The sequence below is a fragment of the Alosa sapidissima genome, chromosome 1 (genome assembly GCF_018492685.1).
Source record: "Alosa sapidissima isolate fAloSap1 chromosome 1, fAloSap1.pri, whole genome shotgun sequence".
Lineage (NCBI taxonomy): Eukaryota > Metazoa > Chordata > Actinopteri > Clupeiformes > Clupeidae > Alosa > Alosa sapidissima.
In genome coordinates, this window is record NC_055957.1 from 12,451,958 (window position 1) to 12,470,263 (window position 18,306).

General features: G+C 41.8%; 1 protein-coding gene across 3 annotated transcripts in view; it reads left to right on the forward strand.

The window, feature by feature from the left end:
* Nucleotides 1-1,957: 1,957 nt before the first annotated feature.
* Nucleotides 1,958-18,306, forward strand: part of asic1c (acid-sensing (proton-gated) ion channel 1c) — a 138,860-nt gene continuing 122,511 nt past the window's right edge. For 2 of the 3 annotated variants that reach the window (XM_042105176.1, XM_042105185.1), the window contains exon 1: nt 1,958-3,539. In XM_042105176.1, the coding sequence (XP_041961110.1) occupies nt 2,976-3,539 (564 nt within the window). In that variant the 5' untranslated portion in view covers nt 1,958-2,975. The remainder of the gene's footprint in view (nt 3,540-18,306) is intronic. The other variant, XM_042105168.1, reaches the window with a different exon arrangement.

Here is an 18,306-nt window from a genome sequence, read left to right on the forward strand (position 1 = left end):
AAGTTGATATGGTCATATAATTAGTTAAAACTGGGCTATTATGGTTTACCACCCTATTTTAAAGTGATATATTTAATATTTATGTTTGTGGTGACATTCCAATAATCTGTATAATTGAACCGCTCTGTTAAATGCTCATATGCATGCATAGCTTATCTGACTGCCAGACTTTTCTGCTCTGTTCAGACAATGCTGATATCTTTAGAAGAAAGGCTTCTGCGAAAGTGAAACCATCAGGCTATACATTTGCAATAGACTGTATATCGCACTGAACATACAAGTAAATTCATATGGCTTAAAGGAAAGGTATTATAGAATCCAGAAGCCATAAAGCAATTTGATGTCTCGACCTTGATACCAGCTACACAAATTGTATCAATTTACCATAACAGGAACAAATGCACATCAATAAAAGGGGGGCACCATTCACAGTGGTGGGTGTACTACTGATAATAATCGGGATTGCTAGTGGCAACAATTACAAAGCACACAATGATATAATATCCATTTCAAACTATTGCTGATTGCATAAATGGAGTATTTCATATTTCACTTGGAACCTATTAATTGCCACTTGCGGCAGGATTGGATAGTGTAGTTTTTGTAATCCAATATGTTGATTCTGAGTTTGTAATAGAACTGTCTTGTACACTTTTTCCAATCATGTTAGTGCTAGCTTTTGCCTCAAGGCAGATATGTTTTCATTATTGTTTTGTTTTGGCTGAACAGCCCAAAAGTAGCAGTGTTGAGAGGTTTAGAGCCCCAGATCCAGACCAATGAGCTGAATTGAAATGCAGACAGTGATAGGGATGACGAACAAGATCATTAAAATGCTGTTCATGGCTGCAGCTGAGAGGCTGTGATATGAACTCTGTTTGCTTGTGCTTTTTATTTATTTTTTTTAATTTTAGCTCGCCAGAATTGACCTGTCCACATCTCAATCCACATGTTCCAGGCTCATGCTTGCCTGTATGCCAGTGTCCGAAAAGAAAATTACCACTTGTAGTATTGAAAATGATTGTACATGAAGAAATTTGGAAGACTGGGCTGTTTGTGTGTTAACATGTGGTTTGATATTTGGATAGAATATCTCATTTCTTGGGAAGTTGCAGACCTGTTTAAAGTGATCAGCTAGATAATGTCCAAAAATAGAAATGCATCGGTTGGTTTATGTAGAACGGTTTTGTTGCTAGGTTTCAGAAGAATGGTATCCAAAGGGGGGATGTGGGGGCATGGCCTTGTCCGAGGTAATTCAGTCATTGTTATGGTAATCACTTTCCTCTGTGTACCCTTGATGCCTGTAATCCACTGTCATGTATGTGAATCAGTGAAAGAGTTAATCTAAAGGCTGGGGTGAACTTTTAACCCCTAGAGTCCATTGATCTACCCAAATTGCTGAATCTTTTTTTTTTCTCCAGCTGCTACACATACTCTTAGGCCGCTGTGTTGTGTTGTGTTGTGTTGTATTGCTTTGTGATGTGCTATGAGGGGGAAATCTACAAGGAGCCAGGACATTTAAAAAGTAAACACATCCTTTGTCATTTGATGAGTCTAGATATATATTTACCATGGAAACTCAGTCTGCATTATAATCATTCTGTCTGATACAGAAAGTGGTTTCCCTTATTGCTTGATGAAACCACGTGCCCATTTTTCTTACAAGTCAAAATGATTAATAAATCATGCTTAATTAAACAACCTTTCCTAAGAGCTAAGCATGAACTACCTGTGGCAAGCATGGAATCGCCAATAGCAGGCAGAGTTACTGATGCAAAGCCATCGCGAATCCTGTATTGAATGAGATACCTCCCCCTTTCTCCACTCACAGACACATAAGCAAGGCAGCAGGCGCTCGGCAGTGGGATGGATTCTGACTACTAAAGAGCAGAAAACGGAGGAGGGGGGGGGTCGGTTGGTGGAGAGCTAGCTCGCAGCTCGCAAAAAGAGAGGGAAAAGGCGTCAGGCGGCACAGTATAAATCTGTATACTGAACTGGGTGGAGAGGCTTGCGTGGCTTTTTAAACCAATCTTCTGTGGCCAGACAGCAGCAGCAGCAGCAGTGAGTCTGACTGGAAAAAAAAAACAAATTGGACTGCCAGCGCTTTCGGACCTCACTGTGGAACCGGCGGCAGAACAAGCAAAGTAGATTCCCATAGAAGCGACAGATCCCTGGCTGTCACACACAGAGGTGGGTTGGTGGGAGGTCTATGACCCTTCATTTTCATCTGGAGAGAAGCAAAGCCACAGGAGGGGGGTTGGGAGGGAAGGAGAGAAGAAGAGGCGCAGGAAAGAAAAGAAGGTGGCAGGAGGCGCGACATTAAGACACACGCTCCTTTTTCTTCCATTCTTACATCTCATAGCATTCCCCCCGGCAATGTAGAGGCGCTCTTGCCGAGTGGAGGAGGAAGGGTCCCATTGACCGTTGAAGGGGTTAGCTCCTCAGTCTAGGCAAAAGCAAGCCTTTCCATTGCAGCTCTCATCTCCCTCTTCCATTCAACTGCTCCTTCTCGCTCTGTCTCTTCCCTCTACATCTGTTATTTTCCCTCTGTTTGAGGTTTTTATCATTGTTCGGCACACAGCACAGAATTCTTAGGGCTTTCCCCTGTGCTTTTTGTGTCTTGCGAAAGTGGGTGTATCAGGAGCTGTCGTTGTGTTCAGTTCCGCTAGAAAAGACAGCTGATCATGGTGAAGAATAGAAAGGGAGTCTGAAAAGCAGAAAAGGAGGGACCCTGGGACTATGTGAACAGCTGACATTTCTGCACAAACCCACTGCGATGAAAGAGGAATCTTGGAAAACAGCTGTCAAACAATTCCCAGGTAGCACTGTATTATTCTTTTAATGTTCTCTTTTTTCTCGCAGTCGCCAAACATTGCAAAGCAGTGTAACGGCTCTGCCTTGGAGGACTGTTACTTGGTTCATACTGTTTTGTTGCTAAGCAAAGTCTTTAACCAAAGTCCTGCTGGTTGTGAGGATCAATGACAGCCATGAAGGGAGACTCAGAGGAAAGCATCGAGAGCATCCGGCCCTCCAACCTGCAAGCCTTTGCCAACACCTCCACCCTACATGGCATGAGCCACATCTTTGCCTATGGGCATATGACTTTCCGCCGCTTCCTGTGGACTCTGTCATTCATGGGCTCACTTGGCTTGCTGCTCATGGTGTGCATGGACCGCGTGCAGTACTACTTTGAGTACCCCCACGTCACCAAGCTGGATGAGGTGGCGGCACCCAACCTCACCTTCCCGGCCGTCACCTTCTGCAACCTCAACGAGTTCCGCTTCTCCAGGATCACTCGTAATGACCTCTACCATGTAGGTGAGCTGCTGGCACTCCTCAATGAGAACTACCAGATCGCCAACCCGCACCTGGCTGAGCCTGAGGTGCTGGAAGCCCTGAAGGAGAAGGCGAACTTTGGCAACTTCAAGCCCAAGCAGTTCAATATGACTGACTTCTATAATCGCACGGGCCATGACATCAACGAAATGCTTCTACAGTGCACTTACCGGGGAGAGGAGTGCTTCCCCACGAACTTCACTACTGTAAGTGTGCTTTCTAGTTTGAATTCATTTTTCAGTGCTGGTGTGAGTTCTTTACCTACAGTTTATTTCTCAGAGCTTTTGGGAGTTTAATTGTTTATTTGGGAGAGATTGGCAAATTGATTAAGCTGTGGCGATCTAATTGAAAAGTGCACTTAGGATTCCCTTGTGTAAAATGATCCTTGGTCTAAGCTTGTTTGAAGGCCAGAAGTTTGCTTGAAGAATAGCTATTTTGTAATCTTTGCTGGAAATGCTCAGAGGGATAAGGCATTTTGTGCTGCCGAGTCTTAATGCAATCAAGGGAGAAATACTGCATTTGCCAGGCTGTTAGGACATGTGTGGGGGTGATGTGTGAGCACACAAAGGAGGTGAGGTGAAATCCCCCTGTAGTGACGTTCAGGGCTTATGGCTAAGTTGACTTGACATGTGGAATTCATTTTTGATTTGGCTATTTTTGTCATGGTGTATGTGTTGCCTTTCAAGAATGGACTGTGCTGTTTATTTTTCCAGAGAAATGTCATTTTAATAGCAAACCTACAATTAGTGTCTGAATTCTCATGGAGGTGGTTTTCTTGCTTTCACTTGTTTCAGTTTTATTTTTGTCTCGCAGTTTGTGAATGTCTCTCCTCAAAGTGATACATCACACCTCAGTGAGGCATTTAGCTCTGCAGAGATGGGTAGACATTGCTACACATTTAAATAAATGAACTACCCTGGACAGTATCCCCGGTATATAGCGGTCCTTAGATTACACACTGTAGTTGATTAACATCACATATTTTAATTACCTGCAAATATGAAATTCTATTAGCCTGGTGCTGTGTGATGTGACAGGCTGTTGAATATCTGAACGTGTATATGACTCAGAATTTCTCTCACACAGGAACCTTTGGCAGGTAATCACTGATGGAATTCAGCCTTAAAAGACTGCCAATTAACTTGAGCAGATGTGTGATAGGCATTGCTCAAGTTGGCAGAGGCCTATGTTATCCGATGTTACCAGTACAATTGAAAGTGAAAGCAGCAGGCTGAAAATTCCATTCCTAATGCTAGAAGTTGGTCATCACTGTACTTGATCTGTAAACGACACACTGTACACTCCACATTGGTTCCACAGGAAGTGTGTCTTCTGGTATAGTCTCTGAAATAAATGATAGTGGGTGAGAGAGAGAGAAACTTTTTTGAGAGCTTATGGGATGTCAACCGAGCATGCCATTCCTATGATGAAGCATTGGCGTAGGTTTTTGTTAAGGAAAATGCATCAGAATAGCAGTTGGAATCGTAGGATGGGATGCCAAGGTGTTATTATGTGTCATTTTGGAAAATGAAGACATATAGGTAGGGGTAGTGTTGTCATGAGCGCAGGTGTCTGAGTGCAGATTCGAGTGGTATTATCTGTGGCACTATTGGAGATGCATTAGGGGAAGCACTAGCCTGTGAGAGAAATGTCTAACCTGTGAGAGAATCTTGATAATAGTTTAAGCACAAAGTACAATCTGGTTATATAAGTAAGCAGCCTTCAGGAGAAAATATCCTTAATGTACAGCATGGTATTATTTATCAGTACAAAGAGGTTTTGTTCAGATTAAGGTTGGAAGGAAATGTGCTGTATAAATGGTGCTACAAGCAGGTGAACCGAATATACCAGGAGAATGAATTTAGTGACCTTATTTTCAGTGTAACTGAATTACTGAACCACTTTCTTCTCTCTGCATCTGGGGCCTCGTGTACAAAGACTTGCGTGGATTTCATACTAAAACATTGCGTAGGCTACGTGCAAACCTGAAAAGTAGTGTGCGCACAAAAAAATCCTGATGTATGAAACTGTGAGTATGCAGAATTCCATGCAGCTTTTCTTTTCTCTTTTCCCATTTAACATGAAATTAAGCGCACCTGCACAAGCAATACACTCCACCCTCTCTCCTCCCTCAATCACACTCATTTTAATATGCCAACTAGAAGGCCACTCGAGAGTGCAGACCTCCACAAAGACAAAATGGCCTATCCCGCAATATTAATAACAATGAAAACTCCTTTGTGGATCCATTCATACTCGAACCTGCTCCAAAGTTAAATAATTGAAATCATCAAATTAATGAAAAAAAGTTTATCTCCAATGAATGCGAGGTAGAAGTGCTTATCCGACGAAATGGCAAGAATCTTACGTCTTTATCATCTGTAATTAATAACTAAAAAACAGTAGTGGCAGAGTGTGGCAGTGGCTAGGCTATAGGGTCAGAGACTGGCAGAATTATTGGTCAGTCTGCAAGTAGGTGACAGGGTTCACATAACTGGGCTTGATGGAGGATCGCACATTCTCACGTTCAAATCAGTCTTCGTACATCCAAACGTGAGCGTGAGAAGTGGCGTACGCAGCATTTTTGTGCGTACGCAAGCTTTGTACATGAGCCCCCGGGACACCTGAACAGATACATCCTCACAGGGTCGAGTAGACATAATAAAGCACAGACCTATGGAGCCTTGTCTCACCCAGTGACCACTCTGTCAGGGGTCAAATTCCACACAGAGTTTCATTTTCTGTCATTTCTGATTGGAGAGGCCTCTGCTGCAGCTGAATTGATGGTCCATAGCCACCTGAAGGTCAGAAGTCCAATTCCCTAAGGAGCCTTACTGTGCTGTAAATTGCTTTAGATAAAATAGTATGGCAGACACTTTTAATGTCAGTCCTGATTTGATGGCGCATATATCTCTAGTGCTCTCTCTAGTGCAGATACTGCAGATTCACACAAAGTGGAGTAAGTTGTTGAAATGGAAGCCGTGGTCCTGTCCCTGGCTGAGTTGAATATGTCAAGCACCAGTAGGTTACCAGTATCTCTCCATGCCATAAAAGATTTCTGTTTAAAAGCACTGTTTATATTACCTGTCATTTGCCCGCACCACGTGCATTCACAACTCCTGAGCAATAACTGAGTGTTGGAATCTAAATGAGAGAACGGATGCAGAGAGTCAATCAGTACATCAACTTTCTCTCCGGTGCGCCACTCCTTATTCATAACAAAAGCAATGTTTCTTTATCTTCCTGTTGTGAGGAATGGTCTGAGAGACTGAGTGGTGAGCGGGTCAATAGTCTCAGGATCAATATAACATGAACTCTAAGATTGACATGAACTCTTAGATTGTTCTATGGATCGAGCCAGTGAAACATCAGTCAAGAATGTAACATTATGTCTGGGGTTGGACTGACTAATGTTCTATGGCCGAAGTTATAATATAGTTACAGTTCATATTCTATGTTCAAGTGTGTTACAACAACGACTTCTTGAACGTATGTTACAGGTGTGTGCTGGACTGGAGGTAGACAGTTCTATTTTGTATTAGATGTCAGTCCAAGCTGATAGCTTAGTTTAACATCGCAAACTGCTGACTTCACGTTAACCTGTGCCTTTGTTGGCACTGGTACAGGCCATCCGTCTTATGCCAGACTCTGCTCTAATTTCAATTTACAATGTATGGCTCCTCTATTTGCAATTCTCCAATAGTGTTTGAGCAGATGTCCCTCCCATTTCCACTTACTTAAAGGATATGGATTTATTTAGCTGTCGTATTGTAGACAGTAATTCTCAAAGTTCATTCTGCCACACACATTTTAAATTAACACAATAGAATCATTATTACAAAAGGAATTAAGGGAGAGTTTTTGACTTGTTGCATAATGATTGATTGATTTGCCTTTTCATTTCTGACGACAAGTCTTGGAAATAGTACAGGGGTGTTTTCTGGGCTAATTGTAGTATTGTCTTAGTTTCAGACAGGTACAGTATCTTTCTTTTCAACCCATGGAGCTACACAGGTTGGCTAACATTACAGTTATAATTACTGCTAAGGGCTGTGGCATGAGGATTCAAACAGACTCAACCCTTATCTAAAATGCACAAAAGTATGACATCAAACATGGCTTGTTCCTTTCTTCTCATATCTTCAAGGTCACTGTTCCGTATCTAAGGCACAGAAAGAAATCCCTGGTTAGATTATAGTTAAAAATATAAAGCTACACCAAACATACCTGGTTTGAGAGGGATTTTACAATTTTTTACATTTGTACACCACACAATCTCACATTGGACATACATTGGAATTTTCACAGCTGTTGGTGCACCTTTTACACTGTTCCACTGCAATAAAGATCCTAGCTGAGTACCGATTAATTTATTCTGGTTGTATACATATAATCGCTTCTTGTTGAATTAAGGCTATGCTAATGTGCATGTTTCACAATAGGCATCAGTTCATGTTTCTTATTGACTTTTTGTCTGTTTGAAATTATGTGACTTTGTCTGTGGAATCCAGAATCATATTGTTGAGTTGCTTGCTTTGCTTGTCGACAGGAAAATTGTCAAAGGAAAAATTGTTGCATAGTTTCTAAGCACCCTCAACTGTCAGTTCAATAGCTGTCACGTTTACCTTTTTAGCTAAAGATGGAGATCGCTTCATTTACACGTTGGTTGCTGGGCAACTGGGCTTGTGGCTTTCAAAAGCAAATCATTCATGGGTAATTGCTATTGTTGTCTGAGATGACAAACAGCTGCTAGGTCATTGAGCTGGTGAATGCAGACACTTCAGTGTATTGACATGAATGTGCTGTCTGCACTGTCACAATTGCCTTGGTGAGCAATTGAACTTCAGCCACATGGTTTCAGAGTGGGCTGATGCTGTGGCGTATCTCGGTGATTCCCTCAGTTTTCCGTTTGTGTAGCGAGGGTACAGTACGTGTGTGTATATATGCTGACCGAGGACTGAATAGAGGTGCCGAGGTGCTACACACCATTATGCATTCCAGTGCACGCACACACTCTGGCTTGTCACCGTCTGGCAGCATTTCACTGCTGCACAGTGAATAAGCCTCTTGCTCAGTGCGGCATGTTAAGAAAGAAAAAAAAAACATCTCCCACACTTTCAGTGCCTCACGTCCACCTAGTGGTGCCCCGTCCCTTCCAGTTATCTCGTAATACCCATGAGTACACATTTAATACCACTGGTATTTTTATTAACATTGGACAATAACCTCCACCATCATGTTCCGAATGCCTTTTTTAAAAATTCTGATACCGCATGGCGCAGTCCACCTTACCGTGAGAATTCATAGTTTACACACCTCTTATTTTACCACTACACCCCTGGCTATAATGTATATTATGCGTCTATAAATTGATAGTCGTAGAAAGATGTTTAGGTAATTAACTTCATGACATGAGTATAAAATGATGAGGTATTGACATTCCTTGCTTCAGCTACATTAATGTCTGTCATTGACCTTTTCTTGTCATTTTTCACAAATCCTCTAAGCATAGGTGATGGGATAATTTCTGTGATGACTGAATAGGGATGTAACAATGCACTGTGAATCGGCTAAAAATTGATGTACACGTGTGAAAATTACAACCAGTTAAGAAAAAAATTGATCACGATGCAACCACGTTGTAAATTTGTACGTTGCAAATTTGTTCAAAAGTGTTGCATTCAAGTTTACTACCAAGTTCTTATCAACTTAATCCTGATGTAAATGGAAAAGTCTTTTCCCAGACTCAAAAGGGCCTGTCCTTAGGAGAAAAAGTATCACTTTGAAACTTAAACACAAGTGGGAAAACTGAACAGGTCCAACTAGTGGACGAGGTAGCCCATTGGTTACTTTGTTTATAATATTTCCAAGCTTCAACCAGTGCTGCTGACAGCTGAAGCAGCAAGAGACGGAAACAGGCAGAAAGAGCTGTTGGAGTCTAACAGTAGGCTATACTATATCTGCATAATGTGTGCTGTCATGAATAAATAATCAGAAATACAGTATATATATATATATATATATATATATATATATATATATATATATATATATAAAGTGTATATATATAAGTATATATAATATCAGTACTTTATATAATAGTATGATATAATAATAATAATAATAATAATAATAATAATAATAATCATATATAATGTAATATTTTAGGCTACATGGCCCAATATGCCCCTCTCCCCCAGTCAGACACCTTAACTAGCATAATGTCTGCCGTAAAAACACTGATTGCAGCTTATTAAACTAAATGAATTGTGAGAAAATTGCATCATGAACCTAAAATTGTGAATTCGTATGATAATGCGGTGTAAAGGTGCTAGGTAGTAGAAGAATGACTGGCCTGTTGTTCTTGCAGTGTTTCTTCTAACTGATGACTAATACTCGAACTAACTAAGAAAATATTCTTTGGCGAGTGCATGAAGGTAGCATATTTTATTTTTTTTAAACCAAAAAGAGTTAAAGAGCTAAGCACACAGCATGAAACATATGCCTACAAAGGTTTTTTTTTCTACCCTTCCATTCACTGAGAAGTGGAATGACTGTCAGAACATGATGTAGCTGTAAACCTAAGAGGACTCACACAATCCACAAGATGACTTGTGCCTTTTTTTACTTTCAGCGATGTTTGCAAGATTAAACACCCATCTTTAGTAGTCTGAGAGTACTGGTAATTCCTACTGTCTGAAGTCTTGACAGTTTTCCCTTGTGTGGTGACCCAGTGCGTTCTCACACTTTTGTTTCAGGAATTAGTATTCAGAGACCTGTAAGTGCAGACATCTCTGAAACGGGCATTGCCTTTCATCTTATTTTCTAGATCATGACAGGCGTTGAGCCTCGGAAACAGCCACTGACTGATTTGGCATATTTCATGGATCAGCACCTGCTAAGCCCCAATAGAGTATCCCACAGAATTCCAAAAAGTTTTTTTTTTTTCTTTTTAAAAAAGGCCTTGATTGCCACTATTTCATCTCTAGTACTGTTTGGGATCACAGCAGAAGGCAGCCTTGAAGTTATCACACTTTGCTGTCTATTTGTGTCCAAGGGATTGAAAACACAGGGCAGCATGAAGGGATTTGACCTTCCATCAGCCGTAAGCAATGCTTGTTCTCTAATGGTTTGTTTCTCAAACCACGAAGCTAGTCCACAGAAGACCTGTGGAGTATACTACGAAGCACATTAGACTAGGGATGCACGATATATCGGCGGCTGATATATTATTGGCCGATAAGTAAAAAAATGAAAATATTATTATCGGTCCGATAACAGAATTCTGGCCGATAATTTGCGCCGATACTTTTTAAAGTCCTAATTTAGGCCTACGTAAGGTCCGTCTGGCTACACTGAGCTACTTGAGCTTGGTTGGCTATACTTTTTCCTCAATATAATGTCAGCGGTGTCGGTGTGAATGTATTTCACCACTCTAACAAAATATGTGCATATGCGTTCATTTGGTAATCTGTGCATCTCAAAATCCTCTCGTGAATGATCCGCCATTTAACCTTACCAGAGCGGAGCTCAGCCCTATCTAGAGCCGTCTTGTGCTGGTGTGTTTGCACTTTACTTTTTTTTAGCATATTCTAGAAAAGTTAGCAATGACGTTGCTCAACCACCATGGTACGACGCAACTTGTGACCAAACAACGACATTGTTACACCTGTTTCCAGAAAGCATCATACCTGTGTCGCAATTCGCTACCTCTGATGTTCGAACACTGTAGTTCCAAAAACGTTGTTGATGATGCAGCGATACATATCATTGGTGGAAACAGTGGCAACGTGTAATACCCCACCCCCTAGAAATTCTCTGCCACGGCCTATGTTGACATTTTTCTAATTTAAACCGAGTGATTATTGCTGGCATTGTCATCGTCATCTGCAAAAACCTAAACCTATTGCAAGTATATAAAACATTTTACTGAAGCCGACCAATATGTGTCATTATTTGTGTTAAATATCTATGTTGGAAAAAATATATAGCCTGGACGAATGTCTGGGTATCGCATATGTTTTTAATTGTCTCGTGGCTTAACGGCAGCGCGTCAGTGCACTACGTGCTCGTTGACCATACATATTGTATATAGTTACTCTACATCGAGAGACCATAGGTACAAGACATCAGTCAAACAATTGAATCTATGTGTCACACTAGTTCACCTGCAGGTAGCGAGAAGCAAATCTCACATCATAAGAAAATCGAACCTACAACGCTGCTTTAGCCACTACACCATTTATCACTGTGCTGATGTTAAGAGTCTGTGAAGATTATAATACTAGCTTATCAAAAAGCAAGGCAATACTTGAATTAACATAAATAGCAAGAATGAGCGAAGTAGGGGAGTCAGTCTCTTAATCAAAATAAAGCTACAGGATAGATCAATCATTGGGTCACGAGATAAACATCCACTTCATAATTTTTGGTTAGGCGGTTGTGTTTTTTGGTTAGGTGCTCCGGACACCAACAGGAACTACCAAGGAACGACTCCCTAGGGGCAGTAGTTCAACCGACCAAACTTTGCGTCCTTGTTTGCGATTGAGAGTTTGAACTACCCTTTCTAGAAACACCAAATCCAAGAACGATGGAGCGAACTACCAAGGTTGCGACGCAAGTTAGCAAACAACGCTTTCTAGAAACGAGCCCCAGGTTTGGTTGCCAGCATAAAACACCATGGTGATAAAGCCACGATAAAAAACAGGCCACTTTCGTGTCACAGCATACCCTGGCTTTGAGCGCAACATACCCCGCTAACCCATTCATTGAGATTCGTAGTATAGCCCACTGTAGCCCTTCCTCTGTTGGTTTACCCAACAAAAGACAACAGATGTGGAGAATAGTTGTGGTCCTCTTCATGAAGATGTGGAAAAGGCTCGTGGACTGTTCTGTTAATTTGCTGTGTAAAATATCACCTGGCTGTGCCTCCAACAAATTGTTTTTGTGTCTTTGCCCTATGCCTTGTGCTTACACTCTTTAAAAGGAATGTGTTGTCCCCATCTGGACACAGAGATGTGTTAAAAAGACAATGCAAGTTGTGTTGTTTTCAACACATTCGTTTTAAGAGTGTAGAACCAAAATATATCATACTCCACCCTGAAGCATTAACCAAAAGAGGCATCCATGGGTCTGACACCCTACTAGATGTTGACTGACAGTTTTCATTCTTTTGGTACTGGTGGGATTCAGTCCATCTAAATCAAACTACTCTTACAAGTCTATTCCATTGCACTTGAGACTAGTCCCTGAAATCCTTTTTTGCTTTTTGGTCAACCCCCCCCCCAATACCAGGGTGACAGTCCTGTCTAAAGTAATTTTTCTGTCCTCTGTTTAGTCAGGTTGTTCTGCTGACTAGAGTTGTGTTTTGCTATGCCCATGTGAGCCTACATCCTTACATAAATACATGAATCGCAAAAATAGTCATTGTATCAAACAGGCATGTTGCAATGACTGACACCAATGTTACATTTAACTTAAGAGGTACACAGGTCTCTGCTACATTCATATATTTGAAAATAATTAACCTAATTTATTATTACATTTGGAAACATGAATATTATGAAATAATTAACCTCAAACTCAGTTTCTCGCATAGGAAATTACACTGTACAGGGCTAGGGTTAAATAGGGCTTAGCCAGGAACACAAGCCAGAGTATATGGCCAAGTCTACGCCAGGAGTCACCATAGTTTGTGTCTTCATGGATTATTGCATGTCTACCATGAAGATGGAAGGCATTGTTGCTTTATAGTAAGAAAACCCATGGTCAAGTTATGACGCAGTTCTATTATATTTCCGCTGCATCAAACCCCTGTTTGACACAAGGTCAACATTACATAGATGGACAGCAGGCACTGTACTATAGTTGTAGTATAGGCCACACAGTTTATTGAAAGTATTTATCATCTTTTTATTAGACCTTGCAGAGAACTGCATAGATGGTCAAAAGGCGTGCAGTATGTCTGTGTAAGTTTGTGAGGGTGCTCACTTACCAGCCAGAGGGTGCAAGGCCAGGGTCCTTAGTATTCCTTAGTATAGTGTTAGTGTTGTTTTGTTTTCTCTATAAATGTACTAGTAGTAACAACATTTTTGGCTTTGATTCCCAGTGAAAATACATCCTGACAAAATGTAAATCTTCCCTGCGCTCAAATTACCTGAAAAATGAAAAGGTGTTGATTAATGTAAACCTTACAGAAAAGGGCAAGAAGCCGGTTGTTACCAAGGTCATAGGATGGGTTCCTAGGGAGTCGCGACAATGATGTAATGGCTTCTTTTCACTGCCTCCCCAAGTCACTTAAGATTAAAAAGTGTTTTGCCAAATATGAAATGCATAAACTGCACTGTCATCGTCAGCACCTCTGCACTCTTTTTATTCTAGCCTCCAATCCTCTCCGATCCTCCCTGGATCCTCCCGATCCACGTCACAGAGGCATCGGCTTGGGCGTAATTCACTTCCACCCACCGCTGTGGGCTTGTCTGGCACCTGCTGCCAGTCCTCTCATTAGTGTTATTTAAGGAGCAAACAAACCTGGCTGTTTAGAGGCTGCTTTGAGAGGGCAGACATAAAGATAAGGGCAGAATGTAGGCATAGAGCAGGTACTTGTCAGTCTGAGAGCCAGGCAGTAGGTTGTGACTGTTCCAGGGTGAGGTGGCATGGCCTTTTTTTTGGTCCTGTGTAGATATCTTGTCAGATTATGCAGTTTGCATTTACCAAGAACATAAGCTTTGTATCTGAAACTATTTGTCTACTGGGAAAAAAATCTTCATACCACAAACAAGTTTTGCACTATTGTGCATTAGACTTCTCAGTACTTTAAAGCTCATGCCACTGTATCCTGTCATCCACTCAACTGCTGGTGAGCCATAGGGACACTTCTGAAGTGCCTCGCAGCCTCGCAACCTTCCACCTTAGAAAGAAGAAAATGTTTTGGATTAATACACTGATGCCATTTAATTTGTCTGGTTCTCTTTGCATGATGCACTCTTTACAGATCGTGGTGTCAGTAGATCTTCACTGCACTGCATTTTGATTTCATTGCACTGCATTTTGATTTCATTGCACTGCATTTTGATTTCATTGCAGTTTTCACTCTTAATCTGCACTCGGAAGTGGAGAGCATTTATTTAATTTGCAGCAAAGCCAGTGCGATATAAAAAAAAAATTGTTGATACAGTAAATTACTCTTCTCGCCAGTGGCTAGTGAGTGCAGAGGAGGAAACCCTGTGAAGTGTTTTATCTCCTTCACTTAAATAAAATGGGCCGTAGCACTGGAGAAGTCATGAAGGAACTTCATATAGATTTCTACATGCAAGAGTATTTCTGGGCCAACAAATGCTGCATTAATGAGCTTGAGGTATAGTAAGGGCCTTTAGCCTGTAGTGTTATGTATGTTTATTCAATACCCGTGCAAGGTGAAATCAGATATTCGGGGTGCGTGCCCCTTCGAGATTTAAGTATTTACAGTTGTCTAAATTAATCAGGATTACAGTAGGAATTTAATCTCTAGTCACCTCACAGATTTTATCATTCATGGATGCTGATGTAGTTGGGGTGGATTTGAAAGTAATCTGTGCCAGTTCAGCATACCTCATTGTAGTAAATCACTTCTCTTTTGTGGAGAGCATTGCAGGTAGTATCTGCTGGATGTTGTAGTAAAAATGTAATGTACGGCTGATACTAAGTACATTCGCCACTCTCACAACGAGATACACACACACACACACACACACACACACACACATTTGCACATATACATCAGATTTTCAAGGTTGTGCACACACACACAAGCACTTCGATTTGATAGTTGGTCAACTGCATGTCTACAGACCTGACAGTTCCTACAGTAAATGCTTGATATCTGTAATCATCGAAGTGCTTAAATTGTAGTAATTGTCCACTCGATGTTTGGCTTTTGACTGAAGAAGAATAATAATAAGTTGGGGAAAACCCTCATGACGGAGGTGAAATGTGACTTAATTATCTCTGACAGTAACCATAGAAATCCCATACGTTGTCTTGGCCGGGTGTTTTATCCGGAAGGGAGAACGCCAGTGTCATTCATTACACCACTCTCTCGTTCTGCGACAAATAATCGCTCACCGCGTTGTCATAGTAACCTCCTGTTTGTCATTTGCTCAGACCTTTTTACGACACTCATCAAAATACTCTGTGGCCAAAGCATAATCTCAATACGAAGGACACTCAGAAAAAGCAGCTCCTGTGCGGCAGGCCTTTTCCATTGTAATGGCTAATATGCTTTTTTTGTGATACAGTGCTACAGATGCTATTTCTTTGGTACACTGGAGTGTGTCTTTTCTTTAACAGTTGCCAGGGATATGATTGTCAGATTCGGATGAAGGCTGCCATAAGCCTGTGTCAGGTATACATCTCAAGTGTGTTCAGGCCAGATTTCCCCCAGGCTGTTCTCTGTGCCTACACTCCTCCGCTACCTCTTAAGAATCACCTCTCATGAATACATCCAAGTGTGACATTAGCTATACTCGCCTTTAGCTTGTAGACTGTAACCCTCAACCTTCTTTAGTGAAATGTCAGTATGCCCACAAGAACAGCAAGGCAGCAGTGGAGTTTCAGACCACTGATTTTAAACAGCAGAGCCGCTGCTTAACCACTGACTGTGGTAAGATTCAACATGTCTTACCCATGTGCTCTCTTAATATATATATAGAAGGATAGATTAGATGTAGGCTGTAAGGCAGAACAAAACATTAGATATTGGTGCACATACTGTCACAGTATCATCATGTCAGTAAAAGAAACTGGACCATTGTAATTCAAGGTTTAATATTCTTAGTCTACAATGACAGATAAGGAGTATATAGGGTTATTTATAGAGAGTATAAATAGACATTTTATATAAATAAATAGCGCAGTGCAGTAAATGTAAACAGTAGAGAAGTAAAATGTAAATAGGTAAACAAGTAAGCTAAAGTGCTAGACAGGAGGTGTAGGGGGCAGCCGTGGCCTACTGGTTATCGCTCCGGACTTGTGACCGGAGGGTTGCCGGTCGGACCCCAACCAGTAGAAAGCGGCTGAAGTGCCCTTGAGCAATAGCCTGGCGAGCCAGACCCACATTAAAATGTAGGGTCTGGGCACTCACCGTTCGCAGTGCTCAGTCCGAGGGGCGGGATAATCAGTTGTCTTTCAAATTCCCTCTGCACGCAATAGGACGCAATAGGATATTTGTTTTCAAGTAGCAGGGAATTCAAGCCAAACCGTTGCAATTCTGCCATCAATCATTATGTTAATCCCACCAAACGACTCTATACACGATTTCAATGTCCTGATTAAGTTTCGATTTCTGGAGCTCACAAGCCAACGGAGAGTTGCTAGACTAGCCCTGGCAGCAAATGTAATTTGCAGGTCTAGATTTCTAGGCTACTTGAGCAAGGCACCTAACCCCTCACTGCTCCCCGAGCGCCGCTGTTGTTGCAGGCAGCTCACTGCGCCGGGATTAGTGTGTGCTTCACCTCACCTGTGTTCACTGTGTGCTGAGTGTGTTTCACTAATTCACGGATTGGGATGAATGCAGAGACCATATTTCCCTCAAGGGATCAAAAGAGTATATATACTTATAGAGTCGCAATATATTTATATTTTACTCTGCTGCTGTAAATAGCAAACTTCTTGTGACTTATCCCCTCCGGTTACAGGTCCGAAGTGCTAACCAGTAGGCCACAGCTGCCCACACTCTAGAGGGAGCTCTACAGTAGCCTAAAATACCTAAACCTGCATAGTGTACCTTGGCAATTGTAGAAAGGCCTGCTTGACAAGTTAGGAACAAATGGGCCCCTATTTTGACAGTGTAAAACGCATGGTCTGAAATGTATGGTTTATGCGTATTTAGGGCATGTCCAGTCCACTTTTGCTAGTTTGACGGTGGAATAAGTGGTCAGACGCCAGACACATAGTTCAAAAGCATTGTTCTTATGTTTCTGAATGAGGGTGCCATATGCCGTTCCCTATAAGAGCAAGGAGAATATAAGAGCATGGTGCGTTGATTTTGACGACGAGTGAGCACATCTCAGCAGAAGGAATCTGCTTGCAAGTGCGACCGTGTATGAAACCGCAGGTTTCCACCAAAGCTTGCATTGCTAAAACAGGTGTGTGTGTACGTGTCTACGCGCCTAATTGGGCTCGTAGGCAGAACAGTACTGACAAGTGATTAAAATTCAAAAATGTAGCCCGAAAAAGCCTTTACACACTTCTGCTTTGACCGAGACGCTTCTCATTCACTTTACATGGGCTTACATCATCCGTTGCCAAAGTGTATTGTAGTTGCATTGCTTAGCTCCCATCGTCTCCATCAAAAAGTAGAAAAACATTCAACTACTGAAGCGCTAACACAGATCAAAATGTTTTAATTAACAAACCCGTGGGTGCACAAAGTTCACTGAGGGCGGGACAGCGTGCAATGTTCGAATAATCATCCCAATTGAGCATTCCACTTTGAATCACATAAAGTAAGCCTATGCACTGTAAAAAGGAAAAGAGGGGTTGTCACAGTTACCTCAAGAACACAACACATGAAATTACACAATCTTCAAACTGTACACAATGTTACTACGTTGAACTAGCGTATTTTGCAACTGCGCTATCACACCTGGAGCAGCAGGGGAGCTATGTGCGGATGCTCTTTGTGGATTATAGCATTGCACTCAACACCATCCTCCCTCACACATCCCCCACAGCTAGTGGTCAAACTAGGGGATCTGGGGCTTCCACACACCACAGGATAAAAAGCTTCCTCTCTGACCACAGACAGAGGGTCAGAGTGGGCCACCACACATCCACGGCCCTAAGCCTCAGTACTGGCTCTCCTCAGGGCTGTGTGCTGAGTCCCTTTCCCTACATCCTCTTCACACACTGCTCCCCTGTCCATCACAGTAACTCCATGGTGAAGGTGTAGGGTTAGGGGGTGGGGGGGGGGGGGGTGAGAGATGAGGTGGAGCA